This window comes from Hemiscyllium ocellatum, chromosome 21 (assembly GCF_020745735.1).
Source record: "Hemiscyllium ocellatum isolate sHemOce1 chromosome 21, sHemOce1.pat.X.cur, whole genome shotgun sequence".
In the NCBI taxonomy this organism is placed as follows: Eukaryota; Metazoa; Chordata; class Chondrichthyes; order Orectolobiformes; family Hemiscylliidae; genus Hemiscyllium; species Hemiscyllium ocellatum.
The window spans coordinates 19,297,859-19,325,573 of record NC_083421.1 but is presented as its reverse complement, the minus strand read 5'-3'; the positions used below and the strand labels follow the sequence as shown (position 1 = coordinate 19,325,573).

Here is a 27,715-nt window from a genome sequence, read left to right as displayed (position 1 = left end):
TTGCAGGGAGCCAATCAGCGACGCCTCAGGTCGGCGCGCTCGCCCATTCACAAAAGCGAGGGGTCTGGGGGCGGGGCGTTCCCGACATTCCTTCCGGGTTGTGGCAGACAGGAAGAGGCAGTGAAGGTGAGAGAGAGAGTGTGTGAGATCTGAATACTAAGGGAATTAATAATAATTGTGAATGAATGAATGATGTTGGCGATACCGTCACCAAGGGCAGTACATGCGCTGCTGTAACTAAGTGCAGGAGCCAATGGAGAGCTGGTTTCAGGGCCTGTCACCAGCTGGAGTCACCAATAGAGAAAGAATTTCAAAATAGTGTAGATGCTGCAAACTGTGGGAGAGAGAGAGAGAGAGAGAGACAGAGAGAGAGACAGAGAGACACAGACAGAGAGACACAGACAGAGAGACAGAGAGAGAGAGAGAGACAGACAGACAGAGAGAGAGAGAGAGAGTGCTGTACAGACTCAGCAGGTCTGGCAGCATCTGTTGGGAAGGGACAGTTAACATTTCAGGGTAGAATTGATGAAAGGTATGGTAAACATTTCCTCTTCAGTAGGTAAATACTGGCGAATGTAGGGAGATAACCTGTTTGGTTGGATATTAACCAATAATGGCTGCAGAGATTGGAAGTACAGGTACCAATAGGGAGTTGTGCAGAGAGAGACTGTAACTAACCACTAACCAATAGGTACTTGGGTACACAGATTATAATTGAAGGAAACAATAGGGATCAGGGAATTGAGGCTGTAACTAACCACTAACCAATAGGTACTTGGGTACACAGATTATAACTGAAGGAAACAATAGGGATCAGAGAATTGAGACTGTAACTAACCACTAACCAATAGGTACTTGGGTACACAGATTATAACTGAAGGAAACAATAGGGATCAGGGAATTGAGGCTGTAACTACCAGTAGGAAATAATAGGGATAAAAACAGAAATTGCTGGAAAAGCTCAGAGGATCTGGCTGTATCTATGGAGAGAAATCAGAGTTTTGAGTTCAATGGCCCTTCCTCAGGACACAACACAGCCAAGAGGAAGGGTCATTAGACCTTCAACGATGCTGCCAGACCTGCCGAGCTTTTCCAGCAATTTCAGTTTTGTTTCTGATTTCCAGCATGCACAGTTCTTTTGATTTTTGTTTATGAAATAATGGGGAGCTGGGTCCTGAGACTAGCTCCAGTAAACAACAGGGACTTGGGTACACAGACTGTAAGCTGAAAAATGTGTTGCTGGAAAAGCGCAGCAGGTCAGGCAGCATCCAAGAGCAGGAGAATCAATGTTTTGGGCATAAGCCCTTCTTCAGCCCGAAATGTTGATTCTCCTGCTCCTTGGATGCTGCCTGACCTGATGCGCTTTTTCAGCTCTGATCTCCAGCATCTGCAGTCCTCACTTTCTCCTACACAGACTGTAACTTCAGTAAGCAATAGGGGCTGGCTACAGATACTGTAGCCACAGGAACCAATAGGGAACAGGAAACACAGATTTTCCCTACCTACAGTAACCACTAGGAAGCTGTAAAAGAGACTGTAACTATCTCCACCAAACAAATAGGAATTGGGTGAACCGACTGTAACCACCTACGGGTAGCTATAAGGAACTGGTTTAAGTCACTAACTACCTGCACTAATTAATTGGGAACTGGACAGAGAGACTGTAACTACAGAAACAACATGGAGCTGGGTATAGAGACTGTATCTAACCACAGGAACCAATAGGGAAATAATAGCAAAAACTGTGCTGGAAATCTGAAGAAAAACAGAAATTGCTGGAGAAACTCTGTGTGGGTCTAGCACCATCTCTGCTGAGAACACAGAGTTAATGTTTTAAAGCCAGGATGACTTTTTTTGGAACAAATACTGCCTGAATGAGCTGGGAGCTGGGGACAGAAACTGAACTGTGAGACTGCGTCATGCTCCAGGTACTGAGACCACGCTGGACCACCTGTTCTCTCTGGAGAGGTTTATGCAAAAAAAAATCACCTTGGACCACAAGTTCATCAGACAATGCTCAGTAGTAATTTTGCCTTTTAAGCTGTGTGTGCATAGTCACTGCAACATTCCATGCATGGCAATCAGTGTGCCAGTGTGGGTCTCCATGTTGACTCCTGGTTAAAAATAAAAGTGGATACACTGGCCAGCAGGTAACGTCATTCAGGCTCGACAAGCAAAGGCAGAACATTGATCCCTGAACAGACTGTCAAAAACATTTGGCTGAATGGCTCACCTCCACAATTTACAGAAACGCACAAAAACTTTTCTTATTGGAAAAAATATACTTTATTCATATTAACTCTTTATGTACATACACAGGAACCAAAGCAGTTCTGTATAACCTCTGAATATCAAGAAAAATCAACATTGGAATTTGACGTTACAAAAACCAAAGGCTTTTTCTCTTCATGCAGGATACTGTTCAGATACAGACCTGAAAACCTGTACTTTGTACAGTTGTACTTTGGCAGAAAGATCTTTGATGGTGGTCTTTCCCCATTGCAGACTTGGAGGCAGCTGCCCCAAGCTTTAGTGCATCCCTCAGCATGTAGTCTTGGATCTTCGAATGTGCCAGTCTACAACATTCGGTCGAGGTCACCCCCTTGTTCTGGAAGACCAACAAGTTTCAGGCCGACCAAACAGAGTGTTTCACCGAGTTGATGTTCCTTCAGGTGCAGTCCTGTTTGTCTCAGGGTGCATCCCGGGGAACAGCCCATAGAGCATAGAGTCCTCCGTCGCAGAGCTGCTCGGGATGAAGCTCGACAAAAAACAGTGCATCTTCCTCCAGACTTTCTTTCCAAAGGTACATTCCAGAAGGAGATGCATGAGAATCGCTACTCCTCAGCTGCTTCAAGGGCAGTGCAGTGGCACAGTGAGTCTGTTCGTACATGAAGAATCTCACAGGTAGTGAGATCTCACCACCAGCCAAGCAAATCTTGGTGCTTGTTGGAACGTCCTGATGATGAGACATTCTGCTAAATGATTTTGACATTTTGCTCAGGGAACAACCCAATAGGTCCTACCCTCTCCTTTTCCCACAGGGTCTCAAGGATGCTACATGCTGACCACTTCTTGATGGACTAATGCTCAAACGGGTTTATCTTTGCAAATTTCTCTCTGAAGGACAAGTACTATGGAACGGTCCAACTACTTGGAGTGTTCTATGGCAGTCAGGCCAGTCCCATCCTTCATAACACAGGACAGATAGAACCTCCGTATGTAGTCATGTTTGTTTGTGTACACAAAGTATCTGTGTCTACACACAGCTGGATGCAGCCGTGCACAAAGTTGGCCATCAGGATGGGGGTGGTGTTGGGTACATTTCCCCCCTGCCAAACCCATCCAGAGCTTTGTATATGGTACCCCTGCACAGTCCATCATAGACCTCCAGATGAAGTGGAAGCTTCCTCGAGTGACTGCAATAATGCAGGTTCAGGGAATGGGCCCGATAACACACAAACAAGGCAGGAGAGAGTAGGCAGCCCTACCTGACTCCAGATCTGGTTGGAAAGCTGTCTGATTCCCACCTGAGACAAAGTATCTACTGCTTGGAGCCTGCAGCAATCCAGGAGGATTCTCCTTACGGAGAGAGTCTGATCGACTGGTATTCCTTCCTCTGCCGCCTTCATTGACATCCTGACTGTGTACCAGACACCCTGGACTGGAGCTCAGATGATCACAGTAGTCATAGCTCTGATTGGCTGTACGCTGAATTGGCGTTAGTCCGAAGCCAGCATAATGGTCCACCAGCAGTAGCTCCGATGTCCACTCACGATCCAGCGATGATCTCAAAATCCTCTGATTACCTGCAACTTGGAACTTCGTGTCAGATCCTTCCTGCATGCTGGGAATCTTTCCTTGTCCATACTTTGCCCTCAAAATGATTGTGGTGTGAAAGGTGTGCCTTTAAAAAGAAGAGCTGGAGAGAGATGCAGTATTTTGGCGGAGGTTCATCCAAAGTAGCTCCTTGAGGCTTTTCCTTGGGCACACACAGACAAACATCAATTGCTGATGGAGAACAACCAATGCAGTGAAAGATTCTCTGTGGTCTGTCTGAAACTTGCTGATCTTCCAGTTCAAGGAGTTGTCCTCACTGGAGTTTTGCAGACTGACACATTCCAAGGTCCAGCAGTACGTGCCGATGGCTGTACTAAATCTGGAGGCAGCCACTGCAGAGGTCCAATTTTGAAAGGTCACTACCTGGCACTTTACAGCCTTGTATATCGAAGTGCCGGAAACCATCCCTAATCCCAACCCTCAGGCTGTGTAAATTTACAAAGAATTTACAATGTAAATCAAGAGTGTGGGAAATGTATTGACGTACTTCAGTGGAACATCTTGTACTAAGGAACATTTTATAACTATTGTACTTTCTGTAAGTTCTAATTTGAATTGTTTTGTCCTCAGGAACATATTTTATAGAGCTATTACAATCATTTTCCCTGTAAATTCTGTAATATTTAAGTCACATATTACACATTTTGTAAACAAGGTATATTTCTGAAAAAATGAATAATAGCAGGGAGCAGGTACGGTGAGTGTAACTATACTCAAGAACCTCTTAACTGCTGGGTGTAGTGACCATTTTTCCATTTTACCAATCTTGTAGGTTTGAAGACTGGTAACAGAGCTCCTGGGATCTGTGCTTGGATATGGTCCCAGAGCCTGTCTGATCATAGGCCAAATGGTGCAGCCCTATAAATTAAATCTGTAACGAAAACTATTCTTTATGAAGAATGAAACTATGCAATTCTTTAAAATAATTCAGATCTGGCAGCATTTGTAGAGAAAAAGATGTGGAGTTAACATTTTGAATCCAGAGACTCTTTGTCAGAACACTTTGATGAAGGGTGACTGGGTTCAAAACATTAGTGTAACTCTGTTTCTCTCTCCACAGATGCAACCTACTGAGCTTCTCCAGCACTTCCTTTTTTTTGTTTCAGATTTCCAGCATCAGCAATTCTTTGTTTTAACCTTAAAATAATTGCCTGGGCTGTGACTGTGACTGTGACATTGGGCTGTGACTGTGACATTGGGCTGTGACTGTGACATTGGGCTGTGACTGTGACATTGGGCTGTGACTGTGACTGTGACATTGGGCTGTGACTGTGACATTGTCATAGCTGCATGTAAAAGAAACCTTGCTGTCAGATTTGTCTGATGCTGGCAAGGTCAAATTCATTGCTCATCCCCACGTATGCATTTCTTAATGACTGAGTAGCTTGCTGGATGGAAGAAATGTATTAACTAGTTTGGTTAGGCCAGACTGAGTGAAACGTAGCAGGTGCCCTTCCCTCCATTTTGCTTTTTGACAAAAAAAATTGAAAGCCTGTAATCTTTCTAGCATTTGTTTTTAGAATCTCAGAATCCCTGTGACATGGAAAGAGACAGCAGCCCATCAAGTCTGTACCTAGACCCCTACCCTATCTCTGCAACCCCACATTTCCAATGGCTAATCCGCCTAACTATGGGGCAATTTAGTATGACGAATCCACCTAACCTGCACACAGATTATAGTCATACAGCACAGAAACAGACCATAATTCTAAGCTACCTGCTCCTAGCCCACATCCCTCCAAATCTTTCCTATTTGTTTATCTATCCAAATGTTTTTTAAATATTGTAATTATATATGCATCCACCACTTCCTCAGGAAGTTCATTCCACACGCGAGCCACCCTCTGTGTAAGAAAAAAAATTGCCTCTCGTGTCTTCAGGTTACCTCTCAATCAGTGAAAAAAGTCCTAGCCTATCTAGCCTTTCTTTATAACTGAAATCTTCCACACCCAGCCACATCCTGGTAAGTCTATTCTGAACCCTCTCCAGTTTAATAATATCCTTCCTACAACTGGGCAACCAGAACAGGACACAACATTCCAGAAGAGCCCTCACTAATGTCCTGTACAAGCTCAATATGACTTCCCAACTCCTGTGGTCAAAGCACTGAGTAATGAAGGCAAACATGCTAAACACCCTTCTAACCACCCCGTCTATATGTGACACGAACTTCAAACATTTATTCTAGGTCCCTCTTCTCCAACACTACCCAAAGTCTTACCACTGATTGGATAAACCCTAACCTTCCATTTATCCAGGTTGAACTCCATCTGCCATTTTTCAGCCCATTGACCCATTTGATCAAGATCCTTTTGTAATCTTAAAAAACCTTCTTCACTGTCTACAATGTTACCCACTTTGGTTTGTCTGCAAACTTACTAACATTAAACTTCTATATTCCTATCCAAATCCATTATATAAATGGATGTACGTTTGCTCGCTGAGCTGGAAGTTTGTTTTCGGACATTTTGTCACCATACTAGGTTACATCATCAGTGAGCCTTTGATGAAGCCCTGGTGTTATGTCCTGCTCTCTATTTATGTTTTTGGGTTTCTTAGGATGGGTGATATCATTTCCATTTTTATTTCTCAGAGGATGGTAGATGGGGTCCAAATCAATGTGTTTATTGATGGAATTTCGGTTAGAATGCCATGCTTCTAGGAATTCTCGTATATTTCCCTGTTTGGTTTGTCCTAAGATGGATGTGTTGTCCAGTCAAAGTGATATCCTTCTTTGACCAAATTAGAGGAAACCTACAACACCATCAACAATATCCTCTCAGGCAGAAAATTCACAAAAGAGGACGAGAATGACAACAGCTTCCCATTCCTAGATGTCATAGCAAAGCAAACAGTCAATGGGGAACTTTAAACAAACGTCTACATGAAACCAACACATGGACCATCTACTAAACTACAGAAGCAATCATCCCAACACCCACAAACAGAAGTGCATCAGGACATTATTTCAACCAGCCACAACACACTGCAGTACTAAGGAACTACGAAGCGCAGACGAAAAATACCTATACAGCATATGCAAGAAGTACAGATACCCAATGAACACAGTCTGCCGATTTATCAACAACAAACCTAAACAAACAGACACAACACACCCAGAAACTCTAGCCACATTACCTTACATCAAAGACATCTCTGAAGTGATTTCCAGGCTACTTAGACTTCTTGGCATCATGGTAGCCCACAAACCTACCAACACACTTAAACTGTGTCTAATGAACCTAAAAGATCCTAGACAGGTGCACAATCCTTTATCCGAAATGCTCGGGACCAGCTGATTTTTGTAAGTCAGAATTTTTGGATTTCAGAATAAGTGACAGTTTGATGGTGAAACTTTAAAGAAGTCTAACCAGAGGAGCAGACTCACTGAATAAAACAGGCCTTGAGACAGAATTGAGGCCTGTCAGTGCTGGGCCACGTGCCTCTGCGTTGTATCTGAGTGGCTCGCAGTGAGTGAGTTAACGGTTTACACGGCAAACAACCTTGTTGATGAGAAAAAAAACTTTGCAGAAAAACCTTTGGACTTTGAAGCTTTTTGGATTTTGGGATTTCGGATAAAGGGTTGTCTACCTGTACAAACAACCAGCAAAACAAATGTCATTTACAAAATACCATACAAGTGTTGTAGCAAACACTACATTGGACAAACAGGCAGAAAGTTAGCCACCAGGATACGTGAACATCAACTAGCCACAAAAAGACATGACCCACTATCACTAGTAACCTTACATACAGAAGGAGGATATTTAGGGTGGCACGATGGCTCAGGTGGTTAGCACTGCTGCCTCACAGCACCAGGATCCCAGGTTCAATTCCAGCCTTGGGTGACTGTCTGTGTGGAGTTTGCACGTTTTCCCCGTGTCTGCATGGGTTTCCTCCGGGTGCTCCGGTTTCCTCCCACAGTCCAAACATGCTAATAGTGTTAGATGCATCATTCAGAAGCGAAATGGGTGTGGGTAGGTTGCTCTTTGGAGGGTCTGTATGGACTGGTTGGGCTGAAGGGTCTGTTTCCACACTGTAGGGAATCGAATCACTTTGACTGGGACAACACATCCATTGCAGGACAAAGTAAACAGAGATATGCATGAGAATTCCTTGAAGCATGGCCTTCCAACTAGAACTCCATCAAGAAACACATCGATTTGGACCCCATCTACCATCCTCTGAGAAAAAAAACGGAAATGATATCACCCAGACACATAAATAGAAACCAGAACATAACACCAGCACTTCATCAGAGGCTCACTGATGATGTAGCCAAGTGGAACACCACTGGTCACAGTACTCCAATCCGAAAACTGACCCTCCAGTATTACTCTGTCTCCTGCCGTTAAACCAATTATGTAGCTTTGTGACTGTGGGAGGAAACTGGAGTGCTCAGAGTAAACCTATGCAGACATGGGGAGAACATGCAAACTCCACGCAGAAAATCACCCAAGGCTGGAATTGAAGCTGGGTCCCTGGCGCTTTGAGGCAGCAGCGTTAACCACTGAGCCATTGTGTCCCCATTCTAAATTGGCCAAGATCCTTAACATTTCCTTGGAATCTGGTAATTCCAGAAGTTGCGGTGATTGAAAGCTGAGAGTTAATGGCATCTTTCAGGATTTTTATCTGACAAGTCTGGCTCAGTGCAAACTCCTCTGGGACGTGGGTGTCTAACTTCAAGAGTTGTTGGAGAGGTCTGTGCATGTCCATGACAACATGACAAAGGGTGAAACAACATTCTGAGCTGGTCTCTGAAAAGAAGCGCCCTCAAGTAATGAGCCGCGAATTGGACCTTGTCAGCATTAGTTAGATATGAGCAAGGATTATGTTTTTAGGTTACAATCCTGCTGATCCTGTTTAGTTGCAGTTGAGCTGGAAATGTCTGGCAGAGGAGAAATAGTGGGAGTGGCACATAATGCAGGGTGGGGTGAAACGATGGCATTCCTGATTGGGGGACTGCTTTTGGTTGAGGAACTTAAAGACCTCCCCTGGTGGATTTGAGGTTCTCAGATCTGAATGCCCCTCCTTCCAGTGTGACTGTGCTCTGCCTGTCTCTTGTTTGCTGACTTCTTATTGTGGTTTCCTTATTTCTAGATTTCTGAGTTTCCTGCCACGCACGAGGACGATGCAGACCGAATCTCTCTTACACAGCGGTTACTCACACCCTCTGCTTCGTGCCTGGCAGACCTGTGCTTCCACCTTCAATGCAAATAATCTCATCTACCCCATCTTTGTAACGTAAGTGTGGGCGAGATCCAGAATTTTATATGATTTAAAACAAAAGTGAGTTGTTGAAACATTCACAGGCAACCAGACCTGCTGCTCGATCATAAATGGGTGCACCAAGATTGGTCTGAGATTGAGGTCTGCTTAAACCAACGCCCAGGACACATGATCACTCTCTGACATTGTCCAACCAATCTTTACTGCCTTTCTGTTTCAGTGATGATGCCAATGCGGAGGAACCTATCGCCAGCCTCCCAGGACAGGCCAGGTAGGACAGACTCTTCTATGGAGCGAGTGAGGAGGGAGGAGAGAGAATGGTGAGGGGAAATAGTGTGGAGAGTACAGTAAACAATATCGTCCTGATAGGAGTCCTCAATAATAAAGTAGAAAAATTTAGAGGGCGGCACGGTGGCTCAGTGGTTAGCACTGCTGCCTCACAGCACCAGGGACCCAGGTTCAATTCCAGCCTCCGACAACTGTCTGTGTAGATTTCGCATGTTCTCCCTGTGTCTGTGTGGATTTCCTTCGAGTGCTCCCACAATCCACAGACTTGGAGGTTAGGTAGATTAACCATGCTAAATTGCCCATAGTATCGAGGGATACGCAAGCTAGGTGGATTAACCATGCAAAATGCAGGGTTACAGGGATGGGGTAGGTCTGGGTGGGAAGTTGTTTGGAGGGTCAGTGTGGACTCATTGGGCTGAATGGCCTGCGTCCACACTGTATAGATTCAATGACAGGTTGCAATATCATCAGAATGTTGGAAATTAAACATGTTTCCCTGAAAAATGATAAAATAAACCACAGTTTTTGAGGAACTGTGTCTTAGAGTTTTTCCTGAAATTTCCACCAGGATTCAGAGCATATCCACTAATTCCTCCTCTGCCAACAAGTTCCAGTTTAAATCGTGGAAATGATTTATAACTGAGAGACAGTTTCAGGATGTTGGGCTTCCACTGTCCCAAGACAGACTTTCACTGAGCTAGGCCTGTCAGGGTCTAGGATCCTGAGGGATGGCTGTTAACCTGCTGCTTTCACCTACAACAGTCTTCAGATTCCATGCAAAATGTGTTGGAAGACGTTGTGTGTGTTCACACAGAATAAATCTCACTAACCCTTCTCTCACACGCTCTCACTTAAATCCCCTCTTTCCCTGAGACCCTTCCTCTGTTATGTCTCCAATATCCCCCTTCCTGAAACCCTTGCTGTCATACACACCTGTCACACCCCATTTCGCTGTCCCTTCTCTTTCAGCTTCCCTCACTCTTGCCAGACCTTCCCTCATCACACTCTTACGCCATTTTTCTCTATCTATTTCTCCTTCTCTGCCTCTTTTATCTCTCTCGCTCTGTCTCCATCCTCCCTGTCACCTCTATTCTCTCTTTTACTGTCTGCCTCAGCTTTTCACCATATACTTTCTCATACATGAGATGTGGTTTAATCTGAGGCTTTAGAGAGTTGAAGCAAAGTCTTTTATGTTTCACCTTTCGAGGTATAAAGATTTATAATTCATTAACTGTTTCAGATATGTTTTCTGAGGTACATACAACTTGATTATTTTACAGAAGTCAGTGAGAAATGGGTTTTGTGTTTCTGCTGTGGAAGTGGTTCACGGCTTATTCATATAATGTATGCAATACTGTCCAGTGAGCTTGTTAAGATAACAGCAAAAGCCTATCAGGAGTGGGACACATGGTGTCGTAACAGTCATGTTATCAATCAATGAATTGTATGATGCTATCCCAGTGGGCGACTGTGTGGGAGCTGATATATCTTTACAGTGTGGTCCCCGTGCTCTTGTGTGTGTGGCTGTCTGCAGATAGATGTGGGCAGTGAGATAGCAGAGCCCCCTTCCTGTCAGTTGGAGCAGGGCAGCCCTATCCTGATCTCCAGAACGTGATTTTTGGAGTGACATGCTCCTGATATGACACTGCGTCTCCGCGAAGGGATGTGACCAACCCAAGCCAGAGAATAAACTGCTGCCCAAACTGCAGATCGAGAGCAGCCTCCACTCTTGTGTTCACTGTGAGCTGCGGGGTCTGTAGTAGTTTGATTAAGTTGGACCTAGTGACAAACTATTTCCGGATAGTTCACTGATCTGGATCTGTATTGAAATTTTCAACAAAATAAGCTCACTCTGGAAGTATAGCTTGAATATTTTTACTGTTGCAAACTAAACTACAAAATAACTTTGGTTTTGTACACTCCTGGGTAATTCCCCCAGCCCCCTTAATCTGGGACCCACGTCTTCACCAGCCCAGAGGCCCCCAGCCTTACTCTCTTTTTAGAACCACATTTTGCAATCCTGGAAGAAGCTACCGTTGTGCCAGCTTTCACCTCCATCTAACTTCTAATCTTGAACACTCCGCCACTCCCCTTCGCAACTGTCCTCATCCAATTCACCTGGTGTCGAAAGCAATTGAGCAAAACAGGCCATAAGGGTGCTCAGTGAATTACTTCAAAAACAGCTTGCTCCTCCTTGGGTTGAGGGGTGAGTGTACATGGTAATCCCGCAGGCCATTACTGATAGCTTGTGCTGGGAATGCAGGAATAGAGATTGATGTGGACTCTATAGCACATTGTTGGGGCAGAGTAAATAAGTCTTACTTGACAATGACTCTCAGAAAGGCGATTCCTCCCATTGATTAATAAAAATCTCTGAGGGAGTTGTTTATTTCCAAAGTTCTACAGACTATTTCAGGCTTTGTGAAAAGAGGAGCTTTGATTCTCGTTCACTTGTTGTGGTGTGATTGGTGTCAGTGAATGCTGTAGAATTCCTATTGGTGAGAGTTTCTGGAATTTTTCTGTTTACCATTTCACTCTGAGTGTGTAAATATTTGAAATAAAAGCATTTGGCCCCCGAACCTGCTGCACTATTCAATAAGGTCATGGTTAAGTTTTCATCATTATTTGTTCATGGGATGTGGGCACCACTGGCTGGGCCAGCACTTAGAGTCATAGAGCACAGAAACAGACACTTCAGTCCAACGAGTCCATACTGAACATAGTCCCAAACTAAACTTGTCCCACCTACCTACTATTGGCCCCTATTCCTTCAAACCCTGATTATTCATGTAATTATCTTCGTGTCTTTTAAATGTAGTAACTGTGCCTGCATCCACTATTTCCTCAGGAAGTTCATTCCACACGCGAACCACTCTCTGTGTAAAAAAACTACCCCAAAGTATTTTCTAAATCTCTCTCCTCTCACCTTAAAGATATGCACCCTACTCTTGAAAGCCCCCATCTTAGGAAAAAGACACCTACCATTAACCCTATCTATACTCTCCATGATATTATGAACTTCTGTAAGGTCATCACTTAACCTCCTCTGCTCCAATGAAAGAAGTGCCAACCTATCCGGCCTTTCTTTGTAACTCAAAACTTCCGTGTCACCCCAGGAATAGCCTGGTAAATCTCTTTTGTACCCACTCTAGCTTAATAATATTCTTCCTATTACAGAGCAACCAGAACTTATTGACTATCCCGAATTGTCCTGAGAAATGTGACATTGAGCTGCCTTCTCCAACTGCTAAATAGGAACATTGTACCTCAATTCCACCTTCTCACCCAATCCCCACAACACTTGATTCCCTTGCAGCCCAGAAATTTCATGATCTTTGACCTGAATTCACTCAACAATTAAGCAGCTACAGCTCTCTGAGGTAGAGAATTACAAACAGTTACAATTCTCTGAGTGAAGATATTTCTCCTCGTCCCAATGCTAAATGGCTGACCACTTACTCTGAGACTATCACAGTAGCTGTAGGGGAAACAGCCTCTTGCCATCAATCCTGTCAAGCCCTTTACTATGTTACAGTGAGATTATCTACATTTTATTAAACCTCAAAGAGTGTAGGCCCATTTATTCAACCAGCATCTTCCAAATGCAGCTAGATATCATCATTCATAACAGGACTGTGGTTGAACTCTATGAACTTCAGTGGTGCTTGAAAGCAGCCTATTGCCAACTGCTCCAGGACAATTAAAAATGGGCAACAGATCCATATCCCATGAATAAATAACACAAAACGATGGCATAGTGGTGATGTCACTCAATTAGTGTTCTAGAATCCTAGGTTAAGTTCTAGGGGGAAAAGGAAGAACTGCAGATGATAGAAATCTGAAACATAAACAGAAATTGCTACAGAAACTTCCAGACCTGCTGAGTTTCTCTAGCAATTTCTGTTAATGTACTAGGGACAGGAGTTCAAACCCCACAACAGTTGATATCTCGTAGAGAAGGAAATCTGCTGTCCTAACCTAATCTGGCCTACATGTGACTGTGTACCCATAGAAAAGTGATTGACTCTTAACTGCTCTCTGAAATGGCCAGGTAAGGTACTCGGTTCAAGGGCAATTAGGGGTGGGTAACCATTAATGCTCAGCTTACATTATAACAGGAAAAACGTCCCTCACTGTTTAAAATAACTTTATCGCCTTTTTGCTTCCTCATATTTCCCCACATTATATTCCACATACCACATGTAAAGGATATAAGAACTAGGAGCAGGAGTAGGTAGCCTGCTCCGTCATGTGATACGAGCATGGATGATCACACCTTGGCCTCAACTCCACTTTCCTGCATGCTCCCCATAATCCTTCAACCTAGTACTGATTAAAAATATGTTTATCCTCTGCTTAAATTTACTCAGTGCCCCAGCATTTATCACGCTGTGGGTTTAGGGAATTCCACAGAATCACAACCCTTTGAGAGAAATAATTTCTCATTTCCGTTTCAAATCTGCTACCCAGTATCCTAAAACTATGATCTCTTCTTCGAGATTGCCACATGTCAGGAAACATCCTCTCTACACCTACTTTGTCAGTCTCCCTTAGCGCTTTATATACTTCAATTAGTTCTCCTCTATTTTTCTGAACTCCAGAGAGTATTAGCCTAAATCATCCAATCTCTCTCCATAAGGCAAACCTCTAATAGTCATACTGCATGGAAACAGTCCAACCCATCCACGCCAAACTAAACTAGTCCCATTTACCTGCATTTGGCCCATATCCCTTTCCTATTCATACCTGTCCAAATGTCTTTTATATGTGATAATTGTATCTGCATCTACCAGTTCTTCTGGCAGTTCATTCCATCTCTTGAATAAATCCAGTGAACCTCTCCAAAATTGCCTCCAGTGCACTACATCCCTCTCTGAATAAGTGGACCAAGACTGTACGTAATACTTCAGTTGTGGTCTCACTAATGAATTCTTGCCCACTCACCTAACCTGCCTTTGCAGATTCTGGGCACAGTTTCAACACACTGCAACTGTTGGGTTTTGATTGAGTTAACGTTGGGTCCTTTGTGTCCTCATCACAGCTTACTTCAACATTTTAAAAACTTGGATACGTGGCACTTGTGCTCTTTAACTATGTCATTAATACAGAAGGTGAATAGCTGAGATCTCATCATTGATCGTTGCTTCCCCCTGCAGGCTGGCATTCAGACATCTAGGAAATCATTGTATGATTAGGCAGAGTCAACATAATTTTATAAAAGCAGTTAAGAAATCTACAAAAGGAATTTTTTTGAGGATTTACAAACAGGATAAACAAAGGAGGAATGAGTGGATGCAACATGTGGAATTTCAAACAGCATTCAGTAAGGTGTCACTTAAAATGTTGTTGTGCAAGAACATCAAATTAGCCAGAAAGGAGGAATAATGGTGCTACATTTGCTACCTTTCAGTCCATGGGGTCCATTCCAGAATCAGGGATTTTGATACAAATAGTCCATTCAGTATCTCCGCAGGCACCTCTTTTAGAAACCTCTTATCCAATATTGATCACTTTAAATTCCTGCACATTCTGTGGGATGACTGATCAGTTCATTTCTCACTTTGTTTAAAAAGGGTTGGTGTGTGCTCAAGTCAGCTAGGTGTAATCGGAGGTGATTTGTCTTGGCCTCATTGTGTGCTCATTTCCCAGATATGGTGTCAATAGACTGGAAGAGAAGCTGAGGCCCCTGGTGGATGATGGCCTTGGTTGCGTGTTGATCTTTGGAGTTCCAGCTAAACTCGCTAAGGTAGGACTTGGACAAGCCATTGTACTAAGACTGAGCTGGCATCGGGGGGACAGTCACACTTTTATTTCTACCACACCTTTCCAACCTTAGCATTTCCTTCCAACCCAGTCAACAATGTCTTTGACATGTTTATAATATAGTAGCCAGTTCATGCAAAGTGAGATCTCGTGGGCAGCAGTTTAAAGGGAGCTTCATTCTGTCTCTAGGAGAGCTTGTGGGGACAGTGTTGAAGAAACTTTGCTTTTGATTTAAGAGTGGAGGAATCTTTACCCTGTATCCAATCTGGTGCTGTACCTGTCCTAGGAGTGTTTGATGGGGATGGTGTCAAGAGAACTTACAGTTTAAAAGAGTTGAAAGAGCGTTACTCTCAATTTACTTTTGGTTTAGTAGATTAGAGGGAGCTTTACTCTGTATTTAATCCTATGCTGTATCTGTGCTGACAGTGTTTGATAGAGAGTGTTGAGGGAACTTTACTTTCAGTTTACTATTAGTTCAAACAGTAGAGTAAGCTTTACTCTTGATTTAACCACATGCTGTCCCTGTCCTGGGAGTGTTTGATGGGGATGTTGTCATGGGAACGTTACTTTCCATTTACTTAGATTTTAAAAGAGTAGAAGCAGTTTTACTCTAAATCTAACCCTGTGCTGTTCCTGTTCTGGGAGTGTTTGCTTGGGCCTCTGTAGGGGGAGGTTTACTTGGTATCTAACCCAGTTATGTCCCTATCCTAGGGGTGTTTGATGGGGATAGTGTTGAAGGAGCTTTACTTTGTAACACAAATGAGTCATCCAAAAAAATTGAGAAAATTCCAACGCCCACCCCAATCTAATGCTGTGTTGTACCTGTGCTGAGAGTGTTTGATGGGGTAATATAGAAGAAGGTTTACTCTGTGTGTCTGTGCATATATGAAAAATAATTTGAGAGGATCCTTTCATTCAGAAGTGTTTTTTGGGGATTGAGAAAACTCCCACTGGCAATGGATTGAGGTTAGTGATTTGCTGGTAGTTCTCTCATGAAGTTATGTTCTCCCTGCCAGGATGAGAGGGGGTCTGGCGCTGATTCGGTGGATACACCAGCCATCCTGGCTATTAAAAAGCTGAGGAAGACGTTCCCAACGTTGGTAATTGCCTGCGATGTCTGCCTCTGTCCATACACTTCCCATGGGCACTGTGGTAAGCAAACACTGGGAGTTAAAATCTGCACTGACCTCCACCAGGTGCCAAGTCACTGTGACCTCTGAACTCAGTGTTACAAAATGGGATTCTTCAAATGCTCTGAGATAAAGAGTTATCCTAGGTCAGATGATCAGTGAGGGAACACTGTGTGTCTGAGTCAAGCCAAGATAGTTTATTTGTTCATGGAATATGGCATTGTTGGCTAGGCCGCATTTTCTACCTATCCCTAATTGTCCTCCTCCAATTGATGCTAAGCTGTCCCTGTGCTGGTAGGCAGTTCCAGGATCTTGACCCAGCCACAGTGAAGGAACAGAAATACAATCTCAAAATTCCCTTGTCTTCCTAGTTGGTAGATTTTGAAAATGCTGCTGTGTGAGGCAGTGGCTGCACTGTATAGGGGTGTGGGGAAGGATGGCTGCAATGAGTTTGATTCTAAGAGCAACTAGCACAGTTGAGGAAATTGGGAAACATGGATATTTAGCTAATCTTAATGATCGGTGTTCACTGCTACAACATCTATCAGAGTCCTTCTCAAACCAGACCTGAGCTGCAAACACACAGGAGTGCAAGTCTGGTGGCACTTTGCCACCGTCAGGCAGCTGCAGGTATGCTGTAGTTGGAGGAGGGAGATGGTTCTGGCCTCAATCAGGGAAGGGGGAATCCCAGGGAAAGGTAGGCCCAAAGCCTCCACGTGAGGTTTGGAGCATTTTGGCCCTTTCCATCCAACAATGAATTAAATTTGTCAGTTTTGCCAGCCAGGGTATCTTTGGATCCTCAATCCTTAATCCTCTCTCAGTTGGTTTGATTTGATGGTGAAGCCATATTCCAGGTCCCGAATGGCCACCAGGGATAGAGACAGGTAATGGACACCGCACTAAGAATTGATGGGCAGATAAAAGACCAAAGTTTGGGGTAAGAGCAGGTAATGGGCACCACAATTAGTGATAATAGGCTCCATACCAGGTGGTAAAAGCAGATAATGGGCATCATACTCAGAGGTAATACGTTTGGTTTGTTTATTCTAGGAATACTCCGGAAGGATGAGACGTTGAATAATGAAGCAAGCTGTCAGAGGCTGGCAGAGGTGGCACTGGCCTATGCCAAGGCAGGTGTGTGCAGAAACTAAGACCAACAAACTGTCCAAAAATCGATTTTTTTTATAACATGATGAAATACAGTGGCAGACCAATCAGGAAATCCCTCCTGTGTCTCTAAAATGTTAACATGTTCACAGGTACATGGTGCTTGGATGTCGGAGTAGGCCGTCAATACTGCTGTACCATTCTGGAAGATTTTGGCTAATCTCAGCTCCATTTTTCAGTCTGCCTCCCATATCCCTTGATTCTATTTTGTGCCAAAAAAGTCTACAAAAACATATTCAATGTTCGAGTTTCGACTGTTGTCTGGGGAAGACAATTCCACAGAGTAACGACTGTCTGGGAGAAATAAGTGCTCCTCATCCCTATCTTGAAAAAGACCTCTTATTTTTAAACTGTGTCATCTAGTCCTAATCTTTCCTCAAGAGGAGCCATCTTCCTGATATCCACCCTATCATGGATTTATTATGTTTCAAAGAAGTCGCCTCTTATTACCTCCACCTCAATAGTTACAGGCTCATCCTGTTTAGCTTATCCTCTTTAGAAAACATCCTTAATAAGCTCTAAGCTCATCGATCACCTTTGTCACCTCCTCAATAAAATCAATCAAGTTAGTAAGACATGACCTAAGCCATGCTGACTCACTAATTAGGCCATGCTTTTTCAAAGGCATACCTCTGCAATGGCTTCCCAACCATCGATGTAAAACTCACCAGTCTCTTGGTACAGAAGCAATGAATAACAAATGGTGAAACTGAAGATCCTGATGACCTGTTACAATGAGTCTGAAGTTAGTATATACTTAATATTTAAACAAAGAGGCTGTTGCCCATCTGTTGAAAGCCATCCTATTATGGGATGTTCCGGAAGCTTCCTGTGCAGTTCAGTTAAACAAAGGGAAAGTGTTTTATACTAAAATCAGTGAAGGGGAATCAAGTTACTAAGAGGCTCTGTAGAGTCACAACAGCGGTTTAATATTCTAGTTCCATACTGACGGCTTTCTCTGCTAGAATCCAGCTCAGATCTAGACAATAAAGGACGAGGCTCCACTTTCTGATGATAAACTGGGCACCACAAACGTCTTACACAATGGCATTTGAGATGTCGACATGGAGCAAACATCACTGGACTAGTCATTTAGATGTCCAGACTAATATTCTGGGGGCATACTACCACAGCATCGATTGGAATTTAAATTCAATGAACGAATCTGGAATTGAAAGTTGATTTCAGTCATAATCACTATTACTGATTGTCATCAAATCCATCTGGTTCACTAATAGAAGGAAATCTTACCTGGTCTAGCCTACATGTGACTCCAGGCCCACAGAAATGTAGTTGACTCTTATCTGCTCCCTGAAACTACCTAGCAATTCCCTCAATTCATGTGAATTAGGGACAGGCAACAATACTGGCCTTATCAGCAACGTCCATCACATAAGACAATAAAGAAGAAAATATCTTGGATATGGGAATGAATTCTGTAGGAGGGAACAAAAGTCTCCTGATTCTGAGGAGGAGCTGATAGAGTGCTGGCAGCCAGGCAATGATCGGCCCCAGGCAGAATGGGGGAATGTCGTCAGTGTAATGAGATTGGATCATCTCAATCCAGTTCTCAATGGTTGGAAATCTATTGTAACAATTCCTGTCATTCACTGAGGGTACCAAACAAGCCCAACATATGCTCCATTGGCTGCAGAAGCCAGTTATTTAAATATTTTGATTAAATTGTATGAATCTGGACGAAGATCTAATCCAACACTTCATTCTTTGTGACTGCCCAAGCCAGCCTTAATATCCCTGTATTTTTTTTAACAGCTATGCTAACAATAGATTGCATGTCTGCTCGAGTCTCCCCTTGTGTGGGAAACTTCCTCACTATGTGTGACTAAGAATTTGCAATTGGTCTGCTTTCAGGATGCCATATTGTAGCTCCGTCAGATATGATGGATGGCAGAGTTGGAGCAATAAAACAGGCTCTGGTTGCCAATGAGCTGGGAAACAAGGTAAAGAAGCTCTTAATATAGTTCCAACTGGGCTATTTAGATATGTTAATGCTTGCCCCTCATTCTGAGATATTTATCCCGGTGGAATGCAAATATTAAATCTTTTGATCTGTTGTGCTGTTTCTTCAATGCCCGACTGTCTCCACCTCTCCTGAACACAATAAATTTTACATCGTAGTCATGTATTTAAAATCTTCATTATATCATTAATAACAGATACCTAAATCTTCAGCCAGTGATCATAGCCAATCCTCCATCTTATTTCCAGCAAAACCTTTCCAGGGTATTGAGAGGTGGTAATTCTGGCCAATTTGCCTCCTTTTCCTGTCCGATGGCTTGAGCCCAGTGTGACCCCAGCTAAGAACACAGCTCAACGAGGAGTGAACCTGTGGCTTTCAGTTTGTGTATAATTTAGTGCATTGATCAGGAAATTAGTGCAGGGCAAGGGGGAGACATTGATTGGATAGACAATGAACTAGATAATGAAGTCAAATGTGACTAAGGGGAAGAGTGGGCAGGGAGCACATGATGAACACAAAGGGACAGGTGGTTTGAAGTCTATTTGTTTTAATATGAGATGTGTAGTAGGTAAGGTAGATGACCTTAGTGCTTTGATCAGTACCTGCGAGTATGAAGTTATTGCTATTACTGAGACGGTTTGAGGGAAGGGCAAGATTGGCAACTAAACATCTCAGGATATAGATGCTTCAGGTGGGATAGAGAGGGAGGTAAAAGGAGGAGTTGCATTACTGGTCAGAGGGGATATCACAGCTGTGCTGAAGGGGGACACTACGGAGGCCTCGACTAGTGAGGCATTACGGACAGAGCTCAGAAATAGGAAGAGTGCTGTAACAATGTTGGGGCTGAGAGATAGAGGTACAAATATATAAACAGATTATGGAAAGATGTGGGAGCAACAGGGTGGTAGATATGTTTAATTTTCCCAACATTGACTGGGATTTTCTTAGTGTTAGAGGTTTAGAGGGAGCAGAATTTGTAAGGAGCGATTTTATAGTATTACCTAAATAGTCCATGTCAGGAAGGGGCCGTACTGGACCTAGTGTTGGGGAATAGGCCCCGTCAGGTGGTTGAAGTTTTAGTAGGGGATTTCTTTTGGAATAGTAATCACTATTCCATAAGTTTTAGAATTCTCATAGACAAAGATAAGAGTGGTCCTAAAGGAAGACTGGTAAATTGGGGGAAGTCAAACGATAGCAAAATTTGGCAAGAGCTGGGGAATATGGATTGGGAGCAGCTGTTTTAGGGTAAACCACATTTGATATGTGGGAGACTTTCAAAGAGAGGTAAATTAGAGTGCAGGAGAGAGATGTTCCTGTGAAAATGAGGGATAGAATTGGCAAGATTAGGGAACTATAGACGAGAGATGAAATTGTGAGACTAGCTAAGAGGAAAAAGGAAGCATACATTAAGTCTACGCAACTGAAAACTAACACAGCTTTGGAAGGATATCGGGAAAGTAGGAGGGGTCATGAGATATCTTTCACAAACAGAGTTAAGAAAAATCCCAAAGCCTTTTATTCGTATATAAGGAGTGAGAGGGGAACGAGAGAAACGGTTGGTCCACTCAAGGACAAAGGAAGAAAGTTATGCGTAGAGTCAGAGAAAATGGGTGAGACTCTTAATGAGGACTTTGCGTCGGTATTCACCGAGGAGAGAGACATGACGGATGTTGAGGTGAGGAATAGATATTTGATTACTCTAGGGCAAGTCAAAATAAGGAAGAAGTGTTGGATATTCTAAAAGGCATTAATGTGGACAAGTCTCCACGTCTGAATGGGATCTATCCCAGGTTACTGAGGGAAGGAAGAGAGAAATAGCTGGGGCCTTAACAGATATTTTTGCAGCATCCTTGAACATGAGTGAGGTCCCAGAAGACTGGAGAATCACTAATGTTGTCCCCTTGTTCAAGAAGGATAGCAGGGATAATCCAGGTAATTATAGATGGGTGAGCCTGATGTCACTGGTAGGGAATCTGCTGGAGAAGATACTGAGGGATAGGATCTATTTATGTTTGGAAGAAAATGGGCTTATCAGTGGTCGGCAACATGGCTTTGTGCAGGGACAGTCATCATTACCAACTTAATAGAACTCTTTGAGGAAGTGACAAAGTTGATTGAGGGAAGGGCTGTAGGTGTCATACACATGGGCTTCAATAAGGCATTTGATAAGGTTCCCCACGGTAGGCTGATGAAGAAAGTGAAGTCACATGGGATCCAGGGTGTTCTAGCTAGACGGATAGAGAACTGGTTGGACAACAGGAGACAGAGAGAGTAGTGGTAGGGAGTTTCTCAAAATGGAGATCCGTGACCAGTGGTGTTCCACAGGAATCCGTGCTGGGACCACTGTTGTTTGTGATATACAGAAATGATCTGGAGGAAGGTGTAGGTTGTCTGATTTGCAGATTTGCAGATGGCACTAAGATTGATGGCGTAACAGATAGTGAAGGGGGCTGTCAGAGAATACAGCAAAGCATAGATAGATTGGAGAGTTGGGCAGAGAAATGGCAGATGGAGTTCAAGCAGGCAAATGCAAGGTGTGATGCATTTTGGAAGATCCAATTCAAGTGTGAACGATACAGTAAGTGGAAAAGCCCTGGGGAAAATTGATGTACAGAGAGATCTGTGTGTTCAGGTCCATTGTTCCCTGAAGGTGGCAACGCAGGTCAATGGAGTAGTCAAGAAGGCATATGGCATGCTTTCCTTCATCAGATGGGGTATTGAATACAAGAGTTAGCAGGTCATGTTACAGTTGTATAAGACTTTGGTTCAGCCACAGTTGGAATACTGCATACAATTGTGGTTGCCACGTTACCAAAAGATGTAGTTGCTTTGGAGAGGGTGCAGAGGAGGTTCACCAGGATGTTGCCTAGTATGGAGAGCACTAGCTATGAAGAGAGGTTGAGTAGATTAGGATTATTCCCATTAGAAAGATGGAGGTTGAGGAGGGACCTGATTGAGGTCTACAAAATGATGAGAGGTATAGAGCAAGAATGGGGGACCAATTACTAGGGGGTCACGAGTTCAAAGTGAGAGGGGAAAAGTTTAAGTTCTTTACTCAGAGGGTGGTGGGTGCCTTGAATGCGTTGCCAGCGGAGGCGCTAATGATAGCGTCATTTAAGATGCACCTAGACCGATCCATGATTGGGCAGGGAGCAGAGGGATACTCATCCTTTGAAAATAGGCAACAGGTTTAGATCGGGGATCTGGATCAGCACAGGCTTGGAGAGCCGAAGGGTCTGTTCCCGTGCTGTAATTTTCTTTGTTTTTTGTGAAGGTTCAGTGGGGATGGGACATTGAAATGTGAAATCTGTGGTGTTCGGTCTTTAACACTGTTATTTGATGTATTCCCCTGCAGGTTGCATTGATGAGCTACAGCGCAAAGTTTGCATCGTGCTTTTATGGGCCTTTCCGGTGAGTTGCAGCATTTTAATCTCAGTTCGAGTTGATTCAGCTATGTGAGCTGCATTGTGGTCTCTGTAAATCTATGGGCTGAGTGTGTGTCATAACTGCATTAATCTGTGTGCTGCAGTATGGGTCTGTGTGGATTCGTGGACTAGCACTGTGGGTCTCTATAGATCTATTGACTGCAGTGTGTGTCATAGGCTGCATTAGTCTGTGCATTACAGGGTGAGCTTGTCCTGTACTGGGAGATCAGGTGAAGAATTTAGGTGAATTTTTTTACACGAAGCAATCGTGACTGTGGAAGCTGCTGTCACATGGACTGTTTGTAGCCAGCAGCATTCACAATTTTAGGGTATGCTTGATGCATACGTGAAGGTTAGTGGAAACAAAGATATAATGTTGGACAGTTAAGCTTGCACAGACTTGTTGGGCTAAATGACCTTATAGATTGATGCAAATTCTTTGTAATTTTGTACACTTTGTTACCAGTGATGCTGCCCAATCAAAACCGGCCTTTGGTGATCGGAGGTGTTACCAGTTGCCACCAGGTGCCAGGGGATTGGCGATCCGAGCTGTGGTAAGTCTGCGTCATAAGTTCAGTCAGCATCCAAGATGTGTTTCAAAGTTAGAACCCAAAGTCTTGGATAGAATCACAGACAATGAATGAGACAGAAGGAACCATTTAGCCCATTGCTGGCTGGTGAAGGTGAACGGCCTCTTTCTGCATCATAACAGTTTTGTAAAGGTTTCCCAGTCTAACCCCACATTCTTGCACTTGATCTGTAGGCCTCAGGCATCATGGCTCTTCAAAGAGATTCATCATGTGCTGAGAGTTTCTGACTCTACCATACTTTCAGGCAATGATTTTAGGTCCCTATAAATCTCTCATTTAAAAAAAAGTCTCCTTATTTTCCCTTCCAAAAATTACTTTTTCCCCTGGTTTTGATCCCTCTGCTGAGCTAAATAGATCATCCCTCTTTACCCAGGGTTGTCGTCATCATAGAATCCCTAAATAGATCATCCCTCTTTACCCAGGGTTGTCGTCATCATAGAATCCCTAAATAGATCATCCCTCTTTACCCAGGGTTGTCGTCATCATAGAATCCCTAAATAGATCATCCCTCTTTACCCAGGGTTGTCGTCATCATAGAATCCCTAAATAGATCATCCCTCTTTACCCAGGGTTGTCGTCATCATAGAATCCCTAAATAGATCATCCCTCTTTACCCAGGGTTGTCGTCATCATAGAATCCCTAAATAGATCATCCCTCTTTACCCAGGGTTGTCGTCATCATAGAATCCCTAAATAGATCATCCCTCTTTACCCAGGGTTGTCGTCATCATAGAATCCCTAAATAGATCATCCCTCTTTACCCAGGGTTGTCGTCATCATAGAATCCCTAAATAGATCATCCCTCTTTACCCAGGGTTGTCGTCATCATAGAATCCCTAAATAGATCATCCCTCTTTACCCAGGGTTGTCGTCATCATAGAATCCCTAAATAGATCATCCCTCTTTACCCAGGGTTGTCGTCATCATAGAATCCCTAAATAGATCATCCCTCTTTACCCAGGGTTGTCGTCATCATAGAATCCCTAGAGTATGGAAACAGGCCCTTCAGCCCAACAAATCCACATCAACCCTCCGAAGAGTAACCCACCAAGCCCATTCCCCATTACTCCATATTTACCCCTGACTAAAGCACCTAACCTACACACCCCTGAACACTATGGGCAATTTAGCATGGCCAATTCACCTGATCTGCACATCTTGGGTTGTGGGAGGAAACTGGAGCACCAGGAGGAAACCCACGCAGACATGGGAAGAATGTGCAAACTCTACACAGACAGTCGCCCGTGGCTGGAATTGAACCCGGGTTCCTGGTGCTGTGAGGCAGCAGTAATCATTGCACTACTGTGCCGCATTTTATACACTTCAATTAAATCATCCACAGACTCCTCTGTTCCATCCTATCCCAATCTCTCCCCATCATTAAAATTTCCAACCTAGCAATATCTTCCTAATCCTATTATGAACCCTGTCCAGTGCAGTTACGTCTTTCCCTGTAATGTGACTATCTTTGATTTCACTGATGTATACAATTTTGTTGTAACCTCTCTGTTCTCATGTTCACTGCTTTGACAAATGAAGGAAAGTATAGCATATGGTGTCTTAATCTCTTTACTGACCTATCTTGCTACCTTTAAGGAGCATGCAGTCAAAGGTCTTCATGTTCCTTTATAATTTCCAGTATCTTCTCATTTATTGCCTTGTTGCACCTCCAAAAGTGCATCACCTTGTCCTTCTCTGAACGTATTGCATTTTCCAACTGAAAAAACCACTTTTGTCTTCATGCAGTCCAAAGCTTTTTCCCAATGCCAAAGTCATCTGCAACCTCTTTATCATACTCCCGACATTTGAGTCTAAGTCATTACAAGAAGCAAACATCCATGTACGGAGCCCTGTGAAACTCCACTGAGGACATTCTTCCAGTTGCAAAGTATCCAACAAACATTACCCTTTGTTTCCTGACACTGAGCCAATTTGCTTGGAACCCAGTTGCTTTTACTTTCTCAAGCAGCCTGCCATGTGGGACTTCGCAGAAATCCACAGCATGCACAGTCACCGTATTTTCCTCATCACTTGTCATTTCCTCAAAAAACATTCAGGCAAGGTTGTTATGAAGACATGACCTTCACAAAACAAATCAATGCTGACCTTTCTTTCTTGACTGATACCTTTCTAAATGAAGGTTTAGATTATGTCTCAAAATTGATTTTGATAAATTTGCTGATAACCAAAATTAAGCTAATGTCCTATAGGTACAAGTTCTCCTCCTTCCACTTTAAACAACGATACCGTTTAAGAAGACAGGAGGTTTATTTTGTTCATACCAATAATACCAAGCTAACAACTTCACCATATGGAATGTGAGAGCAGGAGCGTGGGAACAAAACCCTATTGTCAATCCCTCAGCAAATACAGTTGGGCAGGAGATGTCAGCCTTGTTATCAGCACCAACTAACTTTAAAATAGTTGGGAGGATGTGGTAGGGAAAGATTACATCTGACAGGAAAGTTTTTGACAAGGTTTTGCTTGGGAGACGGGTCAAGGTAAATGGTCCATGGGATCCAGGACAATTTGGCAAATTAAATCCAAAATTGGCTTAGTGGCAAGGAACAGGGAGATGGTTGAACAGTTTACCACAGGGTTTGGTACTGGGTCCCTTGCTCTTTGTGGTGTACATCAATGATCTACAATCATAGAGTCACAGAGTTGTACAGCATGGAAAAAGATCCTTGGTCCAACTCATCCATGCTGACCAGACATCCTAAAATAATCTAGTCCTATTTGCCAGCATTTGGCCCATTTCCCTCTAAACCCTTCCTATTCATGTATTCATCCAAATGCTTTTTAAATGTTGTAATTGTACCAGTCTCCACCAGTTCCTCTGACAGCTCATTCCATACACATACTACCTTTCGCCTGAAATAGTTGCCACTTACGTCCATTATAAATCTTTCCCCTCTGACCTTAAAGCTATGCCCTCTAGTTTCAGACTTCCCTACCCTGGGAAAAGACCTTGGTTGTTCACCCTACCCATGCCCCTCATAATTTTATAAACTTCTCTAAGGTCTCAGCATCGGAAGCTCCAGGGAAAATAACTCCAGCCTATTCAGCCTCTCCCTATAGCTCAAACCCTCAACCCTGGCAACATCCTTGTAAATCTTTTCTGAACCCGATCTACACATGAATGTAGAAAGTTTGATTATTAAGTTTACAAATGACACAAAAAATTGTATGGTAGATAGCAAGGAGAAAAGCCTTAGACTAAAGGATGATATGGACAGGCTGGTCAGATACGAGAATCAACATTTTGGGCATAAGCCCTTCTTCAGGAAACTTATCTTATGCCTGAAATGTCGATTCTCCTGTTCCTTGGATGCTGCCTGACCTGCTGCGCTTTTCTAGCAACATATTTTTCAGCTCTGATCTTCAGCATCTGCAGTCCTCACTTTCTCCAGGCTGGTCAGATAACCAGAACAATGGCAAATGGAATTTAATTCTGAAAAGTCTGAGGTGATGCATTTTGGGGTGACTAACAAGGCAAGTGAGAACACAGTGAAGGTTAGGTCCATAGGAACTAGAGGATCAGAGGTACCTTGGTGTGCAAGTCCACAGATCTTTGAAGGAAATAGATCGGGTGAATAAGGTGGTTAAGAAGATATATGGGATACTTACCTTTATTAGTGAAAGCATTGAATACTAAAGCAAGGAGATTATTTTGGAGCTGTATGTAATGTTCGTTAGACCATACCTGGAGTACTACGTGCAGTTCTGATCGCCACACTATGGGAAGGATATGATTTCACTGGAGATGGTGCAGAGGAGATTCACCAGGACGTTGCCTGGGCTGGAACGACTCAGTGATGAAGACAGATTAGATAGGTTGGGGTTGTGTTCATTATAGCAGAGAAGGTTGAGGGGGGATCTAATTGAGATATACAAAGTTCTGAGGCATAGAAAGGGTAGAGAAGAAGCATTTCTCCTTAGTAGAGACATCTATAAATAAATGTATGGTCAAAGGCAGGATTTAAGGAAGAATTCTTTCACCGAGAGGGGTGGGTGATGGATATCTGGAATTTATTGCTTCAAAGGGTAGTCAAGATGGGAACTGTCATATCATAGAGACCTTGGGTTTCAGGTATGTAATTGTTTGAGGTTGACATATAGATAGGGTGGTTAAGAAGGCGTCTAACATGTTTGCCTTTTTGCTCAGACTTCTCAGTAAAGGAGTTGGGACATATGTTGAGATTGTATAGGATTTTGGTGATGCCTCTTCTGGAGTATTGAGTCTAATTCTGGTTGCTTTCTTATAGAAAGGAAATTATTAAACTGGAGAAGGTTCAGAAAAGA

The 27,715-nt window shown here is 43.2% G+C and overlaps 1 protein-coding gene across 1 annotated transcript in view; it reads left to right on the top strand.

Annotated features, from left to right (window-relative positions):
- The first annotated feature begins 79 nt into the window (after positions 1–79).
- alad (aminolevulinate dehydratase) overlaps positions 80–27,715 on the top strand; it is a 32,213-nt gene continuing 4,577 nt past the window's right edge. The window contains exons 1-9 of the mRNA XM_060841730.1: positions 80–126; positions 8,938–9,081; positions 9,287–9,337; positions 15,004–15,100; positions 16,134–16,269; positions 17,298–17,381; positions 19,287–19,375; positions 22,751–22,806; positions 23,287–23,374. Of these exons, the coding sequence (XP_060697713.1) occupies positions 8,969–9,081; positions 9,287–9,337; positions 15,004–15,100; positions 16,134–16,269; positions 17,298–17,381; positions 19,287–19,375; positions 22,751–22,806; positions 23,287–23,374 (714 nt within the window). The 5' untranslated portion in view covers positions 80–126; positions 8,938–8,968. The remainder of the gene's footprint in view (positions 127–8,937; positions 9,082–9,286; positions 9,338–15,003; positions 15,101–16,133; positions 16,270–17,297; positions 17,382–19,286; positions 19,376–22,750; positions 22,807–23,286; positions 23,375–27,715) is intronic.